The 24,864-nt window shown below is 43.0% G+C and overlaps 1 protein-coding gene and 2 long non-coding RNA genes across 3 annotated transcripts in view; 2 read left to right on the top strand and 1 right to left on the bottom strand.

Annotated features, from left to right (window-relative positions):
• Positions 1–24,145, top strand: part of LOC117183998 (uncharacterized) — a 130,621-nt gene extending 106,476 nt beyond the window's left edge. Inside the window, exon 3 of the long non-coding RNA XR_004469125.1 lies at positions 23,898–24,145. This is a non-coding gene — a long non-coding RNA (uncharacterized lncRNA). The remainder of the gene's footprint in view (positions 1–23,897) is intronic.
• On the top strand, positions 11,634–13,012 carry LOC26532664 (uncharacterized). Its single transcript, XR_001451324.2, has 5 exons — positions 11,634–11,806; positions 11,886–12,011; positions 12,068–12,212; positions 12,269–12,940; positions 12,998–13,012. It is a non-coding gene; the product is annotated as an uncharacterized lncRNA (long non-coding RNA).
• LOC26532146 (uncharacterized) lies at positions 17,371–18,111 on the bottom strand. The gene is made up of 4 exons (XM_015181050.2): positions 17,928–18,111; positions 17,761–17,870; positions 17,556–17,700; positions 17,371–17,499 (listed from the first exon to the last, which is right to left on the bottom strand). The coding sequence occupies exons 1-4, from the start codon at positions 18,019–18,021 to the stop codon at positions 17,423–17,425; spliced, it is 426 nt and encodes a 141-aa protein (XP_015036536.2). The 5' UTR covers positions 18,022–18,111; the 3' UTR covers positions 17,371–17,422.
• Positions 24,146–24,864: the final 719 nt, after the last annotated feature.

Below are 24,864 nucleotides of genomic sequence, written 5' to 3'. Positions count from 1 at the left end.
CCAAGTAGCAGCAGATGAGGGACAAGAAAACTGTCAACTTCAAGCCAACAAAAAGTGGGTAAAAAAGAGGAAGTTTTTGTATATCTGGAGGGCAGAAGATACCACCAGAAGATATTAGATATTGTTCCCATTGGAGATCTGTATGGACCACACTCCTGTTTATAGTCTGGTCTTTGACTATTGCCCCCATCTTTAGTGCAATTAAGCATCGAGCATCGAGTTTTAAAGCTGTCTGTCCGCCATAGGGGAGTGGAAGGAGCTGCGTTGAAGAGGCTATGAATAATTTCCCACAGTAGATGGTGAAAAAGCGACTGGGGGAGCCTCTCAGACAAATACAAAGCCACCGCAAAGAGGGATAGAGGGGTGGAGGGATAGAGGGGGCGTGTGTGGAACGACTTCAAAAAAAGTTTCTTTCTCTCTCACTGAATGCGTTGCGGTTTTGTTGGCTTTTGGGGTTTTCCCGTTTTCGGACAATACTCACTCCCTTGCCTCGCATGAGATTAGGGCTCGCTTAGTGGGCAATTATCGCCTGCAGGGCCCATAATTATTATCATCCACAGAGAACGAGTACGAGAAGCCAGGACCAAGTTGCATTTCCTCATTTCATATTCCAAAGACGACTCCACTGTCCCTCTCCCTGGGGGGTGCCGTTATCTGGGTCCACACACACATGAGCGGCATGAGAAAACCGAGAGAGAGAGAATCAAGAGGAGATGGGGTGCATATGAATGAATGTAGAACCGAGTGCCGAGGCGTTTGATACCCTGTCCTATGGCAGGACATAACTATTTCCCAGATATCGGAGCCCTGATCTGCCCCGCTCTACAAACAACTGTCTGTACCCCTTGTAAGGGTAGAAAAAACATAAATAAAACAGGGTTATCTCCCAACAGGGGTCCCGGTCGAGCCTCCTCAAACAATGGACTCTCCAGTCCCAAAACTCTGATGAGCGACTGCCACTAAAAATAATAATAAACGTAAATTTCTCTTATTTACACTCACATGCACGCAGGCAGAGTCAGAGACAGACCCTCACGCACACACTAACAAACAGAGAGAGAGAGAGAGAGAGAGACAGATGGAGACGCAAGTCAGACAAGCAGATGACATGCACAGACAGGCACACTGACACAATGCCCCAAAGATTAGGAACAACAAGGAATGTTTCCTGCAACGAAATTTGTATACACTCGTCTACTCTATCCGACAAGTAAAGCTCCCTCATAAAAACACGATCGAAAGATCATTTTGCTCGATAAGTGGTGGCAATGTGGCCACACTGGATCGCTGCCTAAGATTTCCGATTTCCTACGCCTTGGCTAGGGACAATAATTCGCAGCTCAATTTGGTTTATTGGTGGGCGTGTATAAAGGTATAAAAAGGTAATAAAGCAAGGCCTGAGCCGCTCATCCGAAAGTGATGATTGCTATTGTCAGGCGCCTATATTCAAACATGAGTCATTATCTTGGAGATCCCTAATCCAGTATCGAAACTGTGTATGTCTCCTCCCAAAGTCATTATACTCTTTACTTAGCAAACTCTTCTATACGGCATCTCTAGCCCCCCAACCCGCCGCCCCCACCCATCAAATAAACAACAAAGTCACTGAAATTTAATTTCCAAGAATCAGCAACAACAAAGAACAAAAACTAGAGAAGAGAGCGGGAGGACGAAGATGAAGATGAAGAGCACTTGGCAACATGTTCGTTCATGTTGCTGTTGTTGGCTACATGACAGCGACAGTGCTCTCTCATCACACACCCACACTCCCACGCTGCAGTAGCCAAAAAGTTGCCTTATCACTTGGGCGCATTTACATAAAAAAACCACAAATAAAAGTTGCCAACTAACGCAGCAACAACCGACAGAAAAAGCAAGAGAGAGACGGCAAGAGAGGAAAGCAGGGAGAGCAGGAGAAGAGGATATAGAGGCAAGCAGTAACCAGAAGAAGAATCGTAATCAAAAGAAGATCCACTGAAAATAGGAGCCAAATCACAACTGCATGCGACTACACTCGGCGAAAATCCCAGCCCGAACAGACATGATCGGACATGTGGCGACCAGCCGCCATTTGCAAATCTTCGTAGAAATTCTGCAGCTTCCCAGCTCTGCACCTTGCAATTCCCAATTGGTTCAAGCTCGAATTAAGTCTAGTCCATGGTGGCCAGGGAAAACATTCACAGCTCGACATGGCAAAATAATGACTAAATTTTTTGTAGTGCCTGGAAACTTCGGTGACCGGGTCATAGAGAATAAATAAAACGAGAAACCAACCCGACCCCTGAAATGATGAAATAGGCTACGACGGGACGCCATTTTGTAGAAGCTCCTCCTCCAGTTCTGCGCCGTGTAATTCCCAACTGGTTCAAGGGCCACAGAAGCCTAGAGTGGATCTGTTTCTATAACAAGTTTGTTTCTTGGACTGCATTAAACATGGAATCTCTACCAGATATCTTGGTGCATGATTTGAAAAATGTAAGGTCCTTATATTTTCGTCAAGTGTATTCCAGCTTGTCAGTAGAGTGACTTTCCTTGGTTTTGTTTGAGAAGAGTGCCATGGAAAGGGGCTTGGGAGCTGAGGGCTGGAGGCGCACAGCTTAAGCATTAAAAACTTTTCACATTAAAGCACATTACAACAACAAATCATAGAGCAAACAAAACAAGCACACACACACACGCTCTCCCGGCAAAACCCACTCACACACACACACACATGCAACACATTTAGATAATATGCTACAACGGCTGTGGCACAAATGACAATGAGCAGGGGGCAGAGTCTGCGAGGAAGTGGGGTGTCGAGGGGGGGGCCAAAACTCATGCGAGTTGTAAAAAGCTTTGGCAACAATGTCGCCTGAATGTCGCGCATTGTTTCCAGGCCGCTGGCTCTGACACTACCCCAAAAAACTGAAAGGGAATCCCCAACACCCGCAGACCATGCCATAACCCCACACCCAACCCAACCCAACCCACCATCAGGACACACATAACCTCTTCTACTCATTCACTTGCCGAAACTTTTTGTGTACTGTACTTTTTTTTTAAGCACATTTGTGCATTTCCCTCACTTATGGGATACTTTTAAGCGCCAAAGCGCATTAGCCAGGCAATGCATGAAATTAAATTACATTTCACGCGACGAAAAAACTTCATTAGAGCAGCGATGGGCGGGACTTCAGGACATTCAGGGCTTTAAAATTACCAAATATTGAATAAACCTCTCTTTAAGTATCATCTTTGCCTTTGGGGATTGGTCTACAAGGCGGCTTGAAACCTTAGTCGGAGCTTAATCCTTCAAATCTTCGATTCTTTCCCCGAAAAAGAATACCTATATATAGGGCCCTTTGCCAACAAATCAAATAATTCCCCGAATCGCAGATTAACACTGTGGAAATCAAACCCCCAATCCAGTTAGAATCCTTACAAAACGAGTTGAGGCAGCACTTGTTAGGCAAGAGAACCAAAGAACCAGAGAACTCTCCTTGAAGCCAAACCGAATTAAGGCCCTCGAAAAACATTTGGAAATAGCCAAGTGCCTGGGAATTGTTTCGTTTGAAGCCAACAATGCGCCCAGTCAGACCCGAAAGCGAAGCACTTCTCTGCGAAATGACCTGCACTCAAAAATCAACGCGTTGTCGCTGACAACCCTGGACATTGTCGCGACCCGCGACCCTCGATCCGCGACCAGGGACGCGGACAGAGCTCGGCGAAAACTTGTTATGTCGTTAAGTGTGAAACTTATTTCGCACATGACGCCGGCCGAGACGGCTATGGAGAGGATAGGGGGCAGCTGCCGAAAATTGCAAAAGAAATCAGCAACAAAAGTTTCCTTCCGCTTGATGGCACCACCTCTCCCGCTCCTGCTTTTTATACCCTCGCAGGGGAGGATGGAATGCTTGGAATTCTTATAAGAGCATGAAGATTAATATTAATATCAATAAATCACCTTGAATATAGTTTATTATGTGTCAAACTATGCTCTTGGTCAGATCTGGGAGACTTTGGTGATAAAATTCATAAATTTTCAAGGGATTTTATCCTTTCAGTAATCAAACATCAGAGTATATATTCTATTTATTGTGGCTCTATCCACCTTTATCCAAGAATCGTATAGGGTATCTAAAGCCTCGACTAATCTTCATTATTTTTCTTGGCTCACTCCCCTGCGTCACTTATTTTTTGTTTCTTAAAAATCAAAATAGCTAAAAAGTAGCGACAAGTGTTAAGGAGAGGGAGAGAGCAACAAGGGGAACGAGAGGCGGACTGAAAGTGTGACGAGAGTGGAAAAGTTTCGACCAGGCGGAAAGTAAGCGGAAAGCGTCAACGACGCCACCGAAACAAGGCGAAAGAAGGTGGCACTGGAGAATAGCGGAAGGACCGGCCAAAAGGATAAGGAGTAGAGGTCTGAAAAGGGGAGCTGGGGAGCCAGGGCCGGCGGTGGGAGTGGAGGGGGAGAAGTGCCACGCGGCCAATCTTAAAATAAACTGCAGCTGCGCGTAAAAAGTGACAAGTTTTGAGCGGACGAGGACAGTTCTCCAACTAACAGAAACATGTGTCCGCTGTCCGTCTTTCACTGTCCGTTGTCCATTGTCCATTGTCCGTTATCCGTTATAGCCGTATACCCCGATTCCCGATCCCCATCCCACACTTCCCTCACTTATTGGCACTCGGACATTTTAGCACGTGACATATTTTGCAACAGAAATGTGTTTTCCTTCGCTTTCCCAGTTTTCTTTTCTTTTCACCCCGCCTCCCCCCCGCCCCCACTTCACGCGCTTGTTGCGGATTTCGACTTTAACTTAAGGAAGAGATGGTTGCGTAAGCCCTGTCCGGGTACGGGTATGGGAGTACGGGATACGGGAGTACGGGTAAATGTGTTGATATGATGTGTTGACAGGCCATGTGGTTTCCATTTGGCCAAGATGTGCGAGTGAGGGTTTTCTGAAGGTTCAAGGGGAAATGGGATTGGTGGGCGGGCATCGGGGAAAACTGTCAAAGTTTTCAAGGTTTATTTTTCCTTTTAAGTACAGTGTACACACGGTGCCGGAGGACATGAGCCACAAATCTCAAGACCATTTAGTAACAACAATACTTACTCCATGGAGTACTAACCATTAACCAAAGATTACACTTTTTCACTCCAAGATTTACTTTTTCCCCATATCTTGGGACTAGAAGCCTTACAGGCAAGTTACGACTGGCTGGAAGTATAGAAATAGCTTTCTATAGAAGTTCTTTTTAGGTTATGTTCGCAGAACCTATCAATATCTATCTATCAAAGGAAAAATCTTAGCATGCTTCCCCGCTGGGGAAATCCATTACGGGCTTCTGTAAATCTGACGGAAAATATAAACTTTCAGATTTATAAGAATCAATATTGGATTTCCCTAAGAACAAAAAACGCGTGAAAGGTATAAGCCGAAATCAATAAAAACCTCAAGTTTACCTGCCGATGATTCTTCGTACACCTCAAAAAAACTTTGCACCCCTCCCCATCCCCATCCCCATTCCGCACCCCAATTCCATTTACAGTTGCATTTACTCAGCTGACAATTCATCTCTTAAGAAAGTTCCGCGAAAACATTTTCCTTTTCCGTTTTCTTTTCTGCGGCGGTGGGGTCTGGAGATTTGGTTGGAGGAAATGCAGATGCAGATGCAGATGCAGATGCAGATGCAGAGGCAGAGGCAATTTATCAGCTTGGCGGCAACATTCAAAATTAAACGCAATCCCATTCAAAAAACCACCAAAAAGTGCGAACAAGAATCAAAAGTGAGAGAATAAGAAGAACGCCAAGGAACATTCCAAGGGCAGTGGTCGAGGCCTTGATACCCTTGCGGATCGATCGTTTAATCGTTTAAAAAATAAGAAAAAAGATTTTCATGTAAAGAATTTAATTGATCGCAGCTGGATCAATCCAATCCAAGATATGATACCATTTGGATTAGTTCTTTAGGCAAATCCAAGTCCGAAATATGCCTGTACAACCCTAGAATTGGAAAAGAATGGCTTAAAAATCTTAGGAAATACAAACTACAATTTTTACACTTAGAATTATCGTTCCAATCGCATATGCTATATATACAGAGCCAGAGTTAAGAATTGGCACAGAAATAACAATAACTTTTCACTTTATTATAGTCTTAAGAGTTTTGCGATTTTTAAAAAGAAATAGAAGAAAGAAATAAGAAAAAGAAATCCATTTTCAATAAGATTGACTTGGTTTTATAATACTTACTTTATTAAATTATTTTTTTTTTAATTTTGATTCGCGAGAAAGGTCAAAAATATCACTTTTTCAAGAGCTCCGTTCTTGTAGTTTGGCCAAATGTTCCCTATTATTTTACAAGGATTTATATGATCCAATATCCTTGATTGTTGCAGCTAAAAAATGCATCCTAATAATTACTAACTAAAGAATGTTCTATTATATTTCAGGGTCGCAATGACTGCTTCTTCTGTAAGTATATGCCTTCTTCCGTAAGTATATGCCTTGTCTGATAAAACTAAGGGTAGCCTCTGGAAGGGTATTCTCTTCGGCATTCACTGCCAAAGAGCGGGCGGCATAGGAGAGAGAGAGCCAGGCGGCAGGGTCTGAGCAGGAAAAAATACAATTGAAAACTTTTGCAATACGCGGCAGAGCGAAAGCAGGATAGGTCGGGTCGGGCCTGTGCGTTTTCATATCAAACTTTGGCTATTGCATTTTCATGTGTCTTACTTTCTTTTCACTGATAAGACGAAAAAGTGTCTGCCGGAGGAGGAGGCCTGGCTGGTGGCTGGTGGCTGAGGAGGAGGCGGAGGGCCAGAGCTATATCGTTGTCAGCCAAATGCACTTTAGCCGAGTTATCAAAGAGTTGAAATTGCATTGCCCGGTCGGAGGAGGAGAGAGGAGAGCGAGGAGAGCGCACTCTGAGCAACAATTTCAAGCGCATTATCCGAAAGCGTCGACTGAGCTTGAATGCACACACCAGAGGAGAGAGAGAGAAGTGTGTGTGTGGTGTGAATAAGAGCGGGAGAGCGGGGCAGCAGCGATTCCCAAGGTGTGTTAACGCAAGGTAGGGTTTTCCCAGAAGACTCTCTCGCTCACAGAACAGGCGTGTGACCAGCAAAAGAGAATACTGAATCCGAGGAATGGGATGTGCTCCACCCCATATTAATGTACCTTTTTAAAAGCAGAAGCAGCCGTGAAGACAGTTTTCAGACCTTCACACATCAAAGGCGTCTTTAAGAGGGGCGCCGAGAGGCACCGACTAAATCAAAGAAAGAACAGCGGGTAGGCCACAAAAGTGGGATACACAGCGGTGGAGATTGAGGAGTGATGGAAATAATGAGAGACTGCATTCGGCAGAGAATTCCACCTCTTTTTAATGCACTTTTACGCAGAAATAAGCAGCGTTGCACCTCAGCAAAAAGACAAAAGTGAAACTTGGGCGCGCTGCCCGCTGCCCGCTGCCTCCGGACTGCTGCCTGCTGCTCAGACAAAGCCGGCGTCGTCTGTTTATCTTGCCAGGTAAATCATTCGAGACTGAAAGTCAAACAGCAGCTGGGCAGAGAGAAAGCTCCTTGGCGGAGCGAAACTTTCCGCCTGAAAGTAGTTGAGGCGACAAAGGCGGGAATTGAATCCAAACAATGGCCGTCATGGGACGGCCACCAAGTTGCACCTGCAACGACTTGCCGGGCTTGCCTCTGCCGCAATGCGTCGCTTTGGTCGTCCTGCAAATTAGTTGCATATTCAAAATGCTTTTGGCTTTGGCTTTAGCTTTGGCCAAACAATGACGAGCATCGGGGCTGCCGGAAAACCCAAATTTCCCCACAGAGTGCCATCTGTCCAAGGACATCCTGGATATATCGAGGACCTGGCCACCGTACTCTCTTTCTGTGTGTGTGTGTGTGTGTGTGCTCCCCTCATTGAGGCAGCTTTCGATTGCAGCGTAAAGTTTTCCGCTGGCGTCGCTGCCATCAAATGAGAAAAGTTTAAATGACGCTGCAGTTTGCAAATGCCAAGCCGTTAAAAATGAGGATATCTGTATGAAGACGAACGGAGGGGGGGGGCTGGAGCAACAGAGGGGCAGAAGAAGTTGCCGGAACAGATTGTGCAAACGGACGAAGAGCGGAGTTGCCGCAGAAGAAAGTCGTAAAGTTGGATATTTATGGCCGAGTATTACGACTAAATGATACCCTATGATCAGAGATCCACTCGGAGATGCCCAGAGAGTGTTCCAAGCTCAAAATGTTCCACCAGGTATACCCTCCTCACCACTGAATGGTGTGAATAAATGTGGGGCGGAGGCAGTGGCAGTGGCAGTGGCAGAGCCAGAAGGCACGCAAATTGGAACCAAAGATGCGGCCACAGGCGGAGGCAGCATAAAGGGCTCCCACCACAGGCGGAGGCAGCAGGCAGTGCAAGATGCAGCCAAAGATTCTGCCCATTTGTTATCGCATCAAAGTCATGGACCATGGTCAGGCCATCATCAGCAAGACGCCCGTTTCAGTGGCTTGATCTCGGGCCGAGATGATTGACGATGGGGACGGTACGTTGACGACGAGATAAATGTGCAAATTGGATTTCAAGGGAATGGGGAATAGATGCTGGAACCTGGGATTAATAAACGAACCTTCAGCTCATAATAGTTTCTCTCCATTAATGTTCAAACTTAACTCTGGGTAAATCTATCTTTTAACCATTCCTTATCTTCTGTTACTGTTGCCCTCTCTCTGTCGTTCAAGAACCTTCGAATTTCTTTCGTATTACTTTTCAAATCTGATCAATAAAGTGGAGTACATGGCATACTCCCGTGTCCCTTCTACTCAGCCATAACTGGCATTAAAACCCAATCAGTGTTTAGCATGTTCCATCCTGGTTGTTCTTCTTCCTTACACCAAAATCACATCAACTCTGTGTGTCTGTGGGTGTGGATGTGGGTGTGGGTGTGGGTGGGGTTGTGGCGGTCTCTGGGCGAAGCGAATGTATTTTCCCCAATTGCCGGCCACAGCCGAAAGCAAGTTCGATCCAACATTTTCCGAATCTGTGCTTTTTTTTCGTGTGGCCTTCCCACGCGACTTTGTCTAACTTTTTCATTAAATGTATTTCAATACTTTTTCCCCCGAACCTGATGGCTCCATGCGAATGCTTGTTTCTCTGTGTCTCTCCCTGGTCCACCCCACTCCATACCATACCATACCATACCATACCATCTCTCGCTGTCCGTTTGGCCAAGAGCCCTGCCAATTTTTCCACTTGACCAATTCATTTTTGGCCATCCGAACGCAGCACACCCTCCCCACTCCCCCCATTCCCCATTCCCCACTCACCCAAATTTGATTTTGTTTTTTCTTCGCACCAACTTTTAGTTGATTTAGCTGCCCCGCGACGCGAACCGAGAACCGAGAACCCAGTTGGTTGTTGGTTGCTCGTTGCCCGTTGCCCGTTGCTCTCCTCTCTGCTCAACTGATTGCTTACACTGAGTGCAAATAGTACTGGGGACTGGCGGGTTTTTGGGGTCAATCAGTGGGATAGTGGGAAGGGTGGCAAAAAAATATTTCAAAATGTTCATTTATGGAGTTTAAGGAACGCTTGAACACAGACAGAATGAATAGGTTTGTGGCAAATACATACATCAATGGGGATAGGGTTGGGTATATACAGATGTATATGTATATGTATGGGATACGAAAGGTTAAGGGCCCTTGGGAGATGCTGAACTGAAGAACTATTTCCAGACAGCAATATCTTTTATTTTAAATGGGGATTTAACATTCTCTCTCTATCATATACAAATCTTTTGTGTCGTTGTCTCGGCTACTTACCCATATCAGCGCGAGCGAGTGAGCCGGGGGTTGTCTAGCCTTGGAAAAATATTCGTTTTAAGCTTAAAAGCTTTGAATAGGTCAAGATAAAGATTGATCATTAGCTTATTTTTTGAGAAATCATATACGATCTGGAATCGATCAAGATCTAGAACTAGAACTTCTAAAAGTGTTCAGGGGAAGCAACTTTTGACTCCATTCCATTTGGCAGCTAACTTTCTTCTCTCACTGTTAACCCACTTCGGGGCCGAAGGATATTCGAAATGAAATTCAGCCGTCAAGGTGATTGTTTTCAAACCTCAAGCGCTTCACTTGGTTTACTTAGAGGGCCAAGTTTACAGCAGTTGTGCAGTCCGAGACTTCCCCGTCCCCTCTCCCACCTTTCAAACACAGCACTCTATCACCGGTCGATGCCGTACTTTTCTATGCCATTCGTAGGCGTTCAACTTAACTGGCATATACATACGTATACGTATACGTATACGTATACATTTTTACGGTCAATTGGCGTTTGTTTGTCTGTCGCCGGGTCCTAGGCCCATGCCATGCCATGCCATGTCTATCCTGACCCCAATTCGTGGCCATTGGGCTCTCCTGTTACTCTGTTTGTTTGCCCAACTCGAATTTGATTCGAGGCTGAACAAAAAAAATAACCAAGAAGAAACCCAAAGAGATTCGGGTGTGTGTGTGTGTGTGTGTGGCCGCCTGGCGACGAACTTTTGACCGAGCGTAGAGGAAAAGTTTTTAATTTTATTTATTGAAAAGTTTGTCCTGTTATTTATTTGCCAGCCGTGTTGAAAATATGACCAAACACGGTCGCTTGTTGGTCACTCGACTGGCTTAAAGCCACTTTTGCGCCATTTCACTCTGTTTGAGTTGCAGCTGAAGACTCCTGGATGTCCTGGATGTCCAGGACTCCAGGACTCCAGGACTCTAGGAGGCCTCGCCAACTTTGAGGCCTTCCCGGATAGTCGGGGCTTCATTAAAAACCCATTGCCACTTGCAAGTTTTCGTTTCGTTTATCATTAGAAGGATCTGTCAACTGTTACGGTTTTACAGTTTTCTGTGCGGGTCGGTGCCGAAAATTCTGAGAAAATTCGCCAAAAATTGTTTGTTTGCAAATGCAAAACTTTCTCTCTGTCGCTGGGCAAAGCCCATTTAAAAATAGCTTAAGACATGGACACGGGCAAAGACCAGAGCCAGACCAGGCCGGAGCAGGTCGTCTCCTCTGCCTCTCTGGCACTCAGCTTGAGCAAAGTTTACCAACAGAGCATCATAAATTATGGTTAGTTAAAAGTTGATACAGCCCAAAGAAAAACATGCTCAAGCATTGATGGTACAGTCGCGTCCTCTAATTAACAGTCGCAGGGATGTGTTTGCCCAGGCAGTTGGCTTTTGGGATTTCATTTCCGGGCAATGGGACAAATTTAATGCCTCTGAAGTTCTTGTTTGCTGAAGAAATTTTATACGATTTTAATGCGTTCTCAAGTTTTTATAGGAATTTGCATCCCCCGTTGGCATTGTTGATCAAAATTAAGCGAAAAGGTCTGGCCTAAGTACAGTGGTTACTCAGCAATTAGAAGAACCTTTCAAGTGCTTGGCCCAATGCTTTTTTTTTATTATATTTATCTCCTTGGAGACAGTTCGATTGCACCAGAGGGAAGCACAAAGGTGGCAATTTGTGCTTGTTGAGAAAATGTGGTCGAATGTGGAATAGGGGTATCCCAATACTCCTTCAGATCTGATCGATTCTTACGGTAGCGGTGGCACAGGGCGTGGCATTTCACAAAGGGGGCCATGCATTGAAAAATGTACATATATCTATATCTCGTTCGCTTTACATACGTTGTCAGGCTCAAATTTTGTTGATTGATTTATTTTATTTAGTTTTGAGTCAAGAAATCAAAATGTGTTGCGGAGATCTACAAAAAAATACAATAATAGTCGGAATAACTGCGATAGTATGTTCAATCATCTTTCTAATTATGGGGTACCCAGATCGTAAGTAAATTATCTTCATATGTGAATGATGCATAACGTAACCTATGTATGTATATCGCACGCTATTCCATACGCCCAGGTGATAGTAGAAGATACGGCCTATTTTACGATAATGCAAAAATTGAGCTTACTAGAACTATTTTCGCGATGTGGGTTCTGATTGGTCTAGCCGCTGCTGCACTTGTGGTTGGGGCGTTTTTGGCAAGTATATGCCTTCCGCATCATATGACATCATTAATCTGATTCTTATTTCCTATACAGAAGAATCTTTACATTGTGCTGGCATGGCTCGTCGTACTTTTCGTGTGCGGAATCTCTTTGATCATTTTTTACACCGGATTTATAAGGAAACGTGATAGCGAATTTTTTTTTGTTGTATGCTCCGTAAGACTTTCTCTCGTCATCGGTAAGCCTGCAGTCAATTGCATTTGCGGGGTCTGACGGAAGAACTTTTTCTTACAGCTTTTTTTGTGATTTGGTTTTGGGTGTCACTGGTGTACTTTCTGAACCTCTCCGGCTATACAGCGTTCTGTAGAAAGTCCCGATCCTAGGACTCGTAATATATATTACATACATATATATACATTTGGTGTGAATTTTGAATTCAATAAATCTTGAAGTGTGCTTTCGTCTCAATTTTCTGCACCGAATAATTTGGATTTGCGGAGCGGAAAGTGTATTGAAACAGCCTAAAAAGCAGCCAACGCCACCCATTTGCTGTCTCTCTCTCTCTCTCACACACTCTTCGTCGTGCAATTTGTGCGCCCCCTGGCGGAGGAGAGCCATGCTGACTAGATGTTGGGTATAAACGTAGAGTCCCGGCCGTAGAGGCGACTCATAACGTTCCCCCTCGATTTTTTGGATCAAACAATCAATTTCTAATTAAAATACATACTAAGTATTTGGGTTTCGTATTGTATAGTGTTTGCTAGTAGCTACAAAACGATCGGATTGACACTCTATGATTGTAAATTCAAAGTCAGTTTCAACCATATTTCAATGTTTTATTTACATTCAAATAGCTATATTATCCCTGACATGGAAACAACCCATTAATTCAAGAGTAAATTATACATTTTGACTTTTAAATGGCTGCTTCAATTGCAAGAACTATAGCAGACTCAGATGAAGAAAGTACATGCTTGATTTGATATATAAATCTTTTTTTTCCTAATAAATGGTATCTCACAGGCCGCTCTATAGCCATGACTGCAGTATTACCAATTCAGTTCGCCTTCTAAATGCACCTATTTCCGAATATCAGCTGGTGGCTTATGAGGACCAATTCTACTGAGATGCTAAACGAGAAATCGGTTTGTAGGGATCGGTTGTTCAATATAATGCTGGGGACAATCGTTGGACTTCTCATTAGTGAGGTAAGGCTATGGTAAGGCGCACAGATGGCAGTCGTTTATTTCTTCTGGAGGCGATCACCTCCACCAATCCGCAGTACAGCCAACTAAAATGAAAGGGTTTTAAAGAATTCAAAGAATAAACGCCACACAAATTGCATTCGACAAGTACTACCTTTCAGAGAGTACAATAACTTATCTACGCTCTGCAAAGTAGAGAGAAAAAAATACTGATCAAGGTTCAGTAGCGTTCGTGGCGAAGGCTCTTCCAGGGTTACCAAAACTGTTTTAATTAAAAATGTCTTAAAAATCGCCTAAATTATTATCTTTGGTAAATCATTGCTCATATGGATGTCGAGGCTAAAACAATCTAAATGAACACTGCTTTATCAGCTCTTCCCTAAACCGAACTGCTTCGTTGCCCTGCTTGCCCCCGAAAGTATGCAATGCTTCATTTAACTTTTTTGCTGCGCATAAAACACTAGATAACAAAATCGGACTTTTATTTTGTCTAAATCTATTTATCTTTTAAATTTGAAGCTTTCGCAATATTTCCGTATTTCGTAATATCCAAATCTATTGGATTCTCTGTTTATTTTTTGGCTGTTGTATAGTGTTTTTTTTGTTTTGGGGGGGAAATTGAAGAAAGCTGAGAGCGAGAAATTTTACATTTTTAATTGCTTGTTGCGTTTGTTTTGTCAACGACTGCCGACTGCCGCTTTTGCTTCTGTTGTTGTTAATCTAATTTACTGCCTGCAACTTTGTCTGCGCCTCAGCTTCTGTTCACGGTTTGATCATGCCCGGGGATTTGGCAAGGACCCAGGGTATACAGCAATAATGTTTAGTCATGTAACAGAAGAAAGTGCTGGGGCATCTACCAAAGGCTGATCAGGATCCATAGATATTGCTCAGAGGAGAACCTATAGAATAGCCAGAGTCTAGAAGATAATAAAAGCCAAGGGAACAGATACTTAAGCTCTTTTGCGGAATATTGTCACAATAGTTGCCTCAATAAATTTACGAAAATTATGACGATACGTTTAGTACTAAATGCCAAAAAAAAGGCTACGATCTAGAGCAAGGAACAACCCACCTAGCGATAATAATATGACACTTAACCCTAGAAAAGTTGAACATAAAACAATTCTGTAGTGATCTCGAGAAGATGCTCTGATCAAATATTTAAACACGATGAAATATTCATTCCTATTCATTAATCTGCAATCTGAAAACCGTATCAGGGTATCCCAAAGTCGCAATATCGACTCGAACCATTCTTATATGTTATTTTGTTTTTTTTTTGTAGGTTTCTGTTTTTGTTTTTGGGGGTAGGGGTGGGGCACGCATTATGATGGAGGAACATTCTAATTAACTTTTGTTTTAGCAAAACTTGAGTGAGGCAAGTGGAAAGCGTGCCGCTTGCCTTTTGCATGTCATAAGGATGAACGAGAAGAGGTCCTGAGCGAATGTTCTTGTGTCTAGCAGATACTTGAACAACAATGGGGGGACTCCCCCTCCCCCTTCCCACCCCCTCCTTGTACACTTATTTATGAACTTGTGCCCTGCTGTACAGTAAAATTAACATTGACAAAGCAGCACAGACCCTGTTCTTTGTTCTTTCTCTCTTATTTCATATAATTTCTTTGCTTTTTTCAGTTTTTTTTCCGGCCAGGACTGGCAATTAAATTGCCTTTGTATGTGTATGCTTATTGTTGTTTTGGTATATTTTTTTGTTTTTTGTCTTTTGCCATGTGTCATTTTTTGTTGGCTGCTTTTTGCGTCGCTTTTCGCTTTTGTTTGTCTTTGCGCTTATTTGACAATTTTATTCGGTTTCTCTTTTTTGGGTTGGTTTTTTTTTTTATTTTATTTTTGTTTTAATTCAACTTTGTTTGCACATAATTTTTCGGAAGCAAGCGTCAGAAAGCAAACAAATGCATGAATAAATACTCATATAGAACGCAATCAGGGGGCGGTGGGAGGAATGGGGGGATAGATGGGAAGCAAAAGCGAATGACAATGAATGCAAAATGAGTGAATTGTTGCCTGCTCTTTAGATGCGTTAACCAGATGTTTTGCAACTCAAAAATGTACAGTCCCTCAGTGTATACAAAAGTCAAATACGATCCGCTCAAAGCGGGATCTATCATTGAATATTCTCTCGAACAGGGCACAGGGTATCTAAAGTTTCGGCTACCACTTGGGCTTCTCTTGTGTTTTATAAAAACGGCAAAAGTCAAATAATAACCGCACCACCAGTCGATGACATTTTATTTCATTTGATTTGATTTGTTTAGCCGCTGGATGGCTGGCGGGTGGGCGAGAAAAACCGTGACTATTGAAGTTTAATGATTGATTATATTGTTGCGTTTGCTTTTTGACTCTTCGGTTCACAGCAAACAGCAACAAAGTCAAATGGGAAACAACAAAGGAGAGCGGAATGAGATGTTTCAAAGTGCTCAATACCCTGGCAAAATGGTTTCTATAAATTATACGTAATTCCGAAAATGACTAGAGAGAGCAGGTATTGTATTCTGTTTCCTTTGCACTCCATAACCAATTTTCCCCCCTTGACCGGCTGTAGATTTGTGTATCTGACCCGGGATTGGTCATACATATCTCTTTTTAGGGTATCGCAATAAAATAATGAATTTTCACAGCTAAATACATAGAAATGTTTCTATATGGTTAAAAATTGTTTGTTATTGAATTTGGATTGGTTTTTGATTGGCTTTAATTCCAATCAAGCATATGAACTGGCATTTTAATTGAAAAATGTGTACAAATTATTCACTAACTAATAGAAAAGTTCGTGTTGAAAGGAACTCTTGGAATTTAAATGAAAACGATTTTTAAATGGAATTTCGTTCAGGCCTTAAACTGCCCAATCCTCAAATCCAATGGAACCCTATATCACTCCATAAATCACTACATTTTTATAAGCCAAAATCCAGAGAAAATGTTCGAAGTTTTCTTCTGAACAAACGACATACACGCTCTGTCAATTTTCGTCTCAATTTCAGCGAGTTTATCATGGGATAATTCTGTTTAAATATTCAAAATGATTTTCCTTATCGCCCCCTCTCCGGTGTTACCACTCGGAGCCAACCGTCAGCACAAAGTTGTCCTCTGGGTAAGCTCTCTGGCATCGACTACTTCAAAGTTACAATCTCTGGCCTTTGATTTGTGCACAAATAACCATAAACAAATTACAAATTAATAACATACTTCACTGCTTAGTGCCAGACAGGGACAGCCAGTCAGGCAGTCAGGCAGGCGAGTGTGTGGCAAAGAGGCAAGGATGGCGGGGATGTAGGGAGGGGTGGAGTGAGGGAGAGCCATGACCATAACTTGTAGCTATCAAATGTTGCCGATGAGAAACGGCTGAGATAAGAGCCAGAGCGACAAGACCAGTACGAAGCGGCTGAGGTAGAGAAGGGAGAAAGATGAGAGTACACTGAGCGAAAACAAGATCTTATAGATATGTGAAAAGGTGTGAAATCTAGAGCTAGGAATAAGAAGCCGTAAGCCGAAAGAATTTCGAAGCCATAAAGATTTTAAAATGTATATTGCCTAAGTGTTCTTTATAGTGGTAGGATTAGTAAATATAAAATATATAATATATTTAAATACAAAAAGTCTGTTGACGATGTTTTGTAACCGAGTAAATATGTACCTTATAGATGATTGTTCTTTCCATATGGAAATATCTTTAGAACTCCTTCACAAACATATTTTTTTTCCAAGTGTAAAAACGAGAGAGCAGAACAACAGCAGGAAGGAGGACAACAGAATGCGGTATAAATTTACATATTTTATTGAAAATTGAATAGCGCCGAGCAGTAGCAGCATCAGCACCACCCGCATCACCATCGCCCAACAGCAAATATAACAAAGTTAACAAAATCCAGAAGAGTATTCCGCTCAACCCCAAGCCCCCCACCCAAAAAAACCAGAGATCCCCAAAGAGCGGGAGATAGAACATAGGAAAAAACGAGGGGGAACGTTATGAGTCGCTGCTGCGACCGCGACTCTACGTTAATACCCATACATGGCTTTCCTCCGCCAGGGGGCGCACAAATTGCACGACGAACTGTGTGAGAGAGAGAGAGAGACAGCAAATGAGTAAGTGCGCGCACGGCGTGGCGTTGGCTGCTTTTTAGGCTGTTTCAATACACTTTCCGCTCCGCAAATCCAAATTATTCGATGCAGGAAAATGGAGACGAAGGCACAATTCAAGATTTATTGAATACCAAATTCACGATATCTATTTACAGAACAGGGTGTCGCCAGAGAGCTCCCGATAGTATAGCAGTGGCAGCCAAGTCCAAATCACAAAAAAAGCTGTAAGAGAAAGTTCTTCTGTCAGATCCTGCAAATGCAATTGACTGCAAACTTACGGATGAAGACGGCAAATCTCAGTGATCCTGATATAATATACGAATGTTCAGTAGCTTTCCCTATAAATACGATGTAAAAAACGAGCAAAACGATTCCGCACACGAAAACTACGACGAGCCATACCAGCACAATGTAACGATTCTTCTGTATAGGAAATAAGAATCAGATTAGTGACGTCATATGATGCGGAAGGCATATACTTGCCAAAAACGCCCCAACCAGAAGTGCAACAGCGGCTAGACCAATCAGAATCCATATTCCGAATTCAGCTTTAATTTTCCAATCATTTTTATAAACGAACCAATCTTTTTGATCTATGGAATAATGCACGATATGCATGGATCATTCACATATGAAGATCATTTACTTACCACTTACAAATTCTATAAATAGGGTGATAATTGCAAATGATATCGCACTTACTCCGGCGAGCAATGCATTATTTCTTGGGTCTTTGAAGCACATTTTGATTTCTCGACTCAAAAACAAAATAGAATAAATCAATCAACAAATTTTTGAACCTGACAAAGTATGTAAAGAGAACGAGATAGAGACACCTCCATTTTCCACACAAATCTAATATACCCCCATACTTTTCTTGATTATCGGGTATGAGAAGAAGGAAAGAAATTTGAAATACGAAAGAGCAAGAAAAAGCATCGAATGGAAAGCCGAGCACAATATTAACAAAGAGAACAACGGGCGGAATACAGGGGTACACTAGAGGGGTTTCGAATGGGAGAATGAGGAAGGAGTCGTTGGGGGCAGAGCCATAGCTAGATGAAAATATGACAGTAAGTTATATGCCAAAGCCAAAGTCAGGAACAGGAACGGAAGCAGAAACAGGATTTACAGAACACACAGAAAAGAAAACCAGAAAACAGACAAAGAGACAAACGGGAAACTTACAAATATATAAATAGGAAAGGGAGAGGAAAAGCACGAATAAAGTGGAAGCGAATTTACACCGCATACTTGTATATCCTTCTTGAAAAAAAACCTACACAGGAGTGTATTATTGAGGAAACGTTCAAACGCTCATCCGAAAGTGCTGATCCAAATTTAAACATGTTCCCGAATGACAAATGGTATGCCGGTCCAGCTAGTAATATATAGATTCTTTGATCGTTGGGACCTGCATCCTTCATTTCGAAGACAATAGGGTCTTACTCTTTTCGATCCGAATGCGATACCCCATGCAAGTGTACAAGAACCTGGCAATCTAGTGGCATTCGATAGTTGGGCACGGCTGTGCCAAAAGCGAGAGGTAGATGTTTTGGTATTTGGGATGCTGGCACTCCTCTTCCTAGCCATGATTCCGATTCGGATTCTGGTTCGGATTACACGAAAATTCATTTCAAATCAATACACATAAAGAATAAAAGGTAGCAAACCGCTGTACCCACCACCCACACACACGGATCAGATGGAGCTGTGGCCGAGTGGGATGGAGTGTATGTATGTGAGTGGAGAAAAACGCTGCTGTGTGTGTGTGTGTGTGTGAGTGGATTGCTGACTGGCATTGGCAGCGCATAATTTAGCCCATCGCCTGTCAATTGCGACTGCAGCCTCGCAAATTCTGCATTCGATTTGCGGGCTCTGCCAGTATCTCAGGTGTCGAAACAATGTAGAATATTTGCCATGTGCCGTGGCTGTCATAAAGTTGGCTTATGCATAGTGCAGTCGGAGAAATATGGCTCTGATCACACGATAGTCGAGGTAAGCTGATGATTTGCATGGAGTAAATGCAAATTATCTCCACAAAAGAAGTGTTTTCATGCATGTGAGGAGTACACCCCAACCCTAAGCTGCTGATAACCAAAAGGACATTGGGTATCCTTTCAACATTAGAGAATCCATGTCTTAGAAAGTCAAACTCAATTCAAAAGCTGTATTATTCACCAATTTCGATTGCTCTTCGACTCCGGCCACCTTTCAACTCTGCTTCCATGGCCCACATTTCTTTATGAATGATAAACCCAAGCCGATACCATCCCCAAACCTTTCAACTTCAACGAAAGCTGACAGCTATGCAATTGTCTCGCTCCCGTCTATATATGTATGTATGTCTTCCTTTATCTCGTTCAACAGCTCTGCGAAATCCCTAAAAACTTTTATCCCCGCAAAAAGCAAAACACAAAAATCCCTTTAATATGTTGGATAAACTTTTGCTGCTGTTGTTGCCCCGCCCTGCCCCCTCCCGGTGGAATAACATTGTAATACCGGGAAAAATACCAACTAAAAGAACAACCTCGGCAGCGGCCAAAGTTGTCTGCTATGACACCTGCCCATGGCAGGCAGACACGGAGGTTGCTCATACGCCGTGTGAGCCCGGGACGAAACCCTACCTCAGCAGCCCACAACCGATGCGAATTAATTAGCTTTATTCTGCAAGTTTTGCTGCTATCTCAGCCTTTATCCATCGATTTTCATTGGCTGAGCAGGGGGGAGGGCTAGGGATGGTGGCCTCAATTTTAAAGCTGCCACAAAATCAGTTTTCTCCCTGGGCCAAAAGATTCGGGTTTTCAGAGTCTTAATGAAAACTCACGACGCAGCAACAGCAACAGAAACCGCAACAGCACTTACACACACACAGATAGAGCTCCACACACATATATATCAAATCATTTAAAATTGTACAGCCATGAACAGCATGCCCGCCCCCTCCATCACACACACACACTCCCACACATAAGAGAAGAGAAGAGGAAACGGAAATTGTTGCTAAAAATGCGAAGCGTAAAAATGCAGCGTACGTGCAAAATGCACCGCAAGCAGTTGACTTGCGGGGACGTGGCAGGGGGACGGTTGAAGGCCGAAGCCTGATAGGGGGAGGGGGGCAAGGGCCTTGCAGGTAAGTCATGTTGGTCCCCGTCGTGGAAAAGCCAACAAACCTTGGCTCAAAGTTTTCAATGTGCGCGTAGAGCGAAAACAAAAGATTTTTTATTGAATTTTGAAATGTTGCGATGAGGTGAAGGCCCCATCGCCCCCTCCTGCCACCGTCCCCTCCTCCATACAGGAGCCACACACACAGGTGTGTAGGTGTACAGCGTGTGGTTCTATAGAAGTCTGAGGATGAACGAGTGCTGTTCAGGTATACGCTTACAGGTGTTTGTATGGCTGTTTATTAGAGTTGAGTGAAAAAGCCGCGACTGTCACGCTGCATTTGCTGCAAGGAGCAGAAGGAGCCCAACCAGAGGCAACCGAAAGAAAATCGGCAGCAGCAGCACGGAGAATACCTTCGCCAGGGACCTCCAGTGGGAGTCAGAAGGAAGGAATCCAAGGGGGTTCCGGGACCAAAGCCGGCACGTGCTCAAAGGCAGCACCACGGACAGGGTGGCAGGGACTCCGCTGCTCTGGTGCTCCGCTGGGGATTGCAGATTTTCCACATCGCAAGTGCGATCAAAGTTTAGCGCGGATATTTTAAAGCTTGTCAAAAACGCGTTGCCATAAATAAACGTGGCAGGCTAAAGACTCCTCCGCAAAATGTCCTGGCAGGAGCGCCCGCTTTAGGGGAAAACATTTGGCAGATGTTTTCAGGTAAATAACACTTAACGGAAATGGTTTCCACCTTCGGCTAGCTGACCTCAGGCATTGAAACGACCAAACATCTTTCAGCTGTCAGCATGGTGGGTGGCCTGGGTGCAACGTTCTGTGAATGTAATGGAAATGAGGGAATTTAAATTCCTGCGAAGCATTCAAGTGCAAGTCGAGTACATTTGAGAGCTGGAAGTAACATTTTAAATATTTATTTATCGATTTCTAAAACCAAGGAGGGAGTTTGGGCAAAATCTGAGTACATTTAATAATAATTATGAATGAAAATGCCACTCGAGAGACCTCAAATTGGATGTTTTCTTCGAAAACTTATGCTAGAGGGCATATGCAGAACTTTTGGTTACACATTTTCCTGATCATTAATAGCTATTGATTATATTTCCATTCAAAGATTGCGCCGTACCTACACTAATCCTCCCATCCTCGCACATAATCAAATCGAACTTTTTGCCAATCGCAAATTAAGGTGCATGTTTTTTGGGCCGCCCCCCCAATGAATGAGCGACCAAGAAATGTCCTGCCAAATTAAATGATTACCTCGAGAAGATTTTGAGATTTCTTTTCATGGGACATACACTCGCCGCCCGCCCCAGGGCAAGGAGTCACAATTAAGCCTTTAGTCAATCACCTTTGCTCCCTTCCCGGCCCAAACGTGATTACATAAATCCCAAAGAGGACAAAAAAGATTCCAAGGGAATGAGGCGGACCTTTTTTTTGATTATGATTGGAACACATGGGCGACACAGGGTTTGGGGGGTAGGGGAGGGGCTGACTCAATAAGGCTAAAAGCCAGCGACGAGGACGCCACGAGGTCCTTGGGTATTAGGCTAATTGTCGGACCAAGCTGAAAAGATATCCGAACCGGATTGAATCTGTGGAGTGGACGTGGACCCCGACCGAGTGGAGTGGAGTGGAATGGCTGCAGAGCTTCTCGACTCATGTCAATGCCAAGCCAAGTTTAATCAACGTTCCGCAGACTTTTTTCTCGCTCTCTGTTATCCCTCTGAATAGTTTTTTCCATACCCTTTACGAGAGGGTATTCCACACAGTGCCAGATCTAAACTTTTCAGCTTACTGATTTTTTAAACCAAAATATTCGATAAAGGAATCTGATTTCTAAAAGATGGGCTATTTTTTATAAACTTAAGTTTATTACATTATTTTTTATAGTTTTTTGAAGTAGAGTTTGAGGCAACGATCGGTTTGGGCAGAGTATTTAAGCCTTCAGTTTGCTAAAAACTAGTCGCCCCTCTCTTGTTTTTTATATGCATGTATATGCTGCCTGATGTTGGCAAATTAATTCAGGAAATTCAATAAAAACAAGCAGCAAAACATGGCAAACAAAACTCGTCGAGTCGTCGAGAATGTGCCCCCGATGCTCGCTGCTCCGTGCAATCAAAGAGTGCATAGATAAATCACCCGGCTAAAACCCAGAGGATGGTAGGATGGCGATGGTAGGGGGTTAAAAAACACGGCCAAAATGTCAATGCAAATTTAATGGCTGACAATTTATATGCATGCCAAGTGACTTTTGGCCAACTACTGAACTTTGTGTGAATGTGAAAGCAGCCGTGGAACGGGGGACAGTTTGGGGCAAGGATAAAAAGCAGGAGACATGGCCCTGGCAACGGTGGCGGGGAGGGGAGCGACAGGGCAAGCTCTAGTGCAGGGGAAAAAAGTTCCGAAGGTGCCAAGTGGCTGTCAAACTTTTGCCAGGGAGCCGGAGTGCCGGGGAGCAGGGGAGCAGGCGAGAGAGTTTTCCCCCAAAATCGAATCGTATCGAAATGCGAAATCGAATGAAATTCCACTACGTCGTCGTCCTGTGGGCTTGTCCTGTTCGTTCTTCTTCTGCTGTTGCTGTTGCTGTTGCCGTGGCTCATAAATTAAGCCAACGCATTGGTGGCTCCCTTCCTGCCCCTCTTCCTCCGCCTCCAAGAATTTTTCCACCATTACAACATTAACGGTTTATTTATGCCGCCGCCGACATTTAAAATGCATTTCCTGTGCCCAGGTTGTGCCCCAAGATGGAAGGAGAGGGAAAGAGAGTACGAGAAATGGCAAAAGAGATGGCCAGGAAGTGAAGGAAGGTTAAAGCGGAAAGGGCCACCGGGTGACAGGAAGGCAGGACGACGGGACGACAGAATATACAGGAATAACTTTAAGTCGTGTATTTATAACGCACCTGAAGAACTTTATGGCGACGCATCGGGCGCATAAATACCGAAAGGTGTCGACATGACTCAGGGCCCGATCAGAGAGTCGCAGCCAGGAATGAGAGGGTTTAAAGAGCGGCTATAGTCCTAGGACAAGCGAGAGACTTTGGCTATAACAGATGCCTGCAGTTGGCAAAAAGAAGATAAAAAGAGAATAACCCACCTGTAATGGAAAAAAAAAATGGATGAATGGAAAAATAAGAGACTCCTCTCCTCGTAAATATTACAATTACTAATACTGAAAATTAACACCCAGAAAAAGACCTTTTCATTTGGCTTTAAAAATGTCTACCAATCAATGGGAAAATAAAAAAAAGGAATTATTTTTTCCCTTTATTTTACCATTAAAACGAAAAGAGTAGATTTAAATATATTTCATATTTTTAAAAAATATATTAAAAAACTAAATTAAATATTTTCAAATATATTTTTTACAAATTTAATGCATTACATTTGTGTTAGAGTGTTTTTTAAAGAGAATTTTTAAGTCATTTACTCTATATTTAAATCAAAGTGAATTGTACATATATAATTTTCATACTTAGTTAATTTGTTTCTATTCCACTCTAGGATTCCCAACCGTATAAATGCATATTCCAGAAGGCTAAAAGGGATATGCTATCAGAACTATTTAAGGTATGTATACAATAGTATTCAGTCAGTGCAAATGTACTCAAGAATGAACTAAATTTTAAGGTCTCGACCAGACCCTGACCCTCCTCTGCCAAATGGAAACAATTTAACAGCATGGCCCAAGAAGCCGGATAAAATCTACGGGTAAGTGTATTTAGTAAGAAAAAGTGAAATTATGAGGGTTTAAGCGGCTTTAAGGCAACAATGAGGCTTCCATAAATGAGTTGGCTCAAAGGGGTGTTGGGTCATCAGACCCATAACGCTAAAGACGCTCATAAAGAGGTTAATTAGGATAGGAACCCTTAAGTATGATTAAAAAACTGTAGATTAAAGTATGCAAAAAGCTGTGCTCATGAATACCTATTGAGTTTCATGGGAAATATTCCAATACCTATATTTCAACTATACTTATAACCACATGATTAGACCTTGAGATTAGACCACAAAACTCTAGCATTTTTTATTCATATGTACTTCTCTTATATTTTAATAAATTACTCAAAGACTTGTCGAAACTTTTCGTTTCTTGGGTAGCAAATCGATTCTGACCACTTGTGCCTGTAAATCTCTGAAACTAGTAGTTCCCATTGAAATATTGTAAAGAACAAGCGGGCCAGCGGACCTGAGTGATTCATTGATTGTCAACAGATGGTAGAATATATTTCTTACACTTGATTGGACGTTCTCTTCCGTCCGACTAACCGCCAATGCGGTCATCCACAACCACTTCCCATTTCCCTATCCGTGAAGCGTTTTGTGGTCGGAATCCCTTTTGTTGTTATCAATCAACCAAATACAAGACACTCACAAGTGACCAATAAATTATTAATTAAGTTTGAAATCAAACAAGCAAGCAGCGATGATTGATGGGGACAGACAAAAGCCGGGGGAGGAAGAGGCTAGA

The sequence above is a fragment of the Drosophila pseudoobscura genome, chromosome 4 (assembly GCF_009870125.1).
Source record: "Drosophila pseudoobscura strain MV-25-SWS-2005 chromosome 4, UCI_Dpse_MV25, whole genome shotgun sequence".
NCBI classification, from domain to species: domain Eukaryota; kingdom Metazoa; phylum Arthropoda; class Insecta; order Diptera; family Drosophilidae; genus Drosophila; species Drosophila pseudoobscura.
The sequence above is the reverse complement of the archived record's forward strand: the minus strand, read 5'-3'. Positions and strand labels throughout refer to the sequence as shown.

Excerpts from the sequence above, each read along its gene's own strand:
- LOC26532146 (XM_015181050.2), bottom strand. The coding sequence starts at position 18,021 with ATGTGCTTCAAAGACCCAAGAAATAATGCATTGCTCGCCGGAGTAAGT. Across the intron at positions 17,701-17,760 it reads TTCTGGTTGGGGCGTTTTTG|AAGAATCGTTACATTGTGCT; the intron begins GCAAGTATATGC and ends TTTCCTATACAG. Across the intron at positions 17,500-17,555 it reads GAGATTTGCCGTCTTCATCC|CTTTTTTTGTGATTTGGACT; the intron begins GTAAGTTTGCAG and ends TTTCTCTTACAG.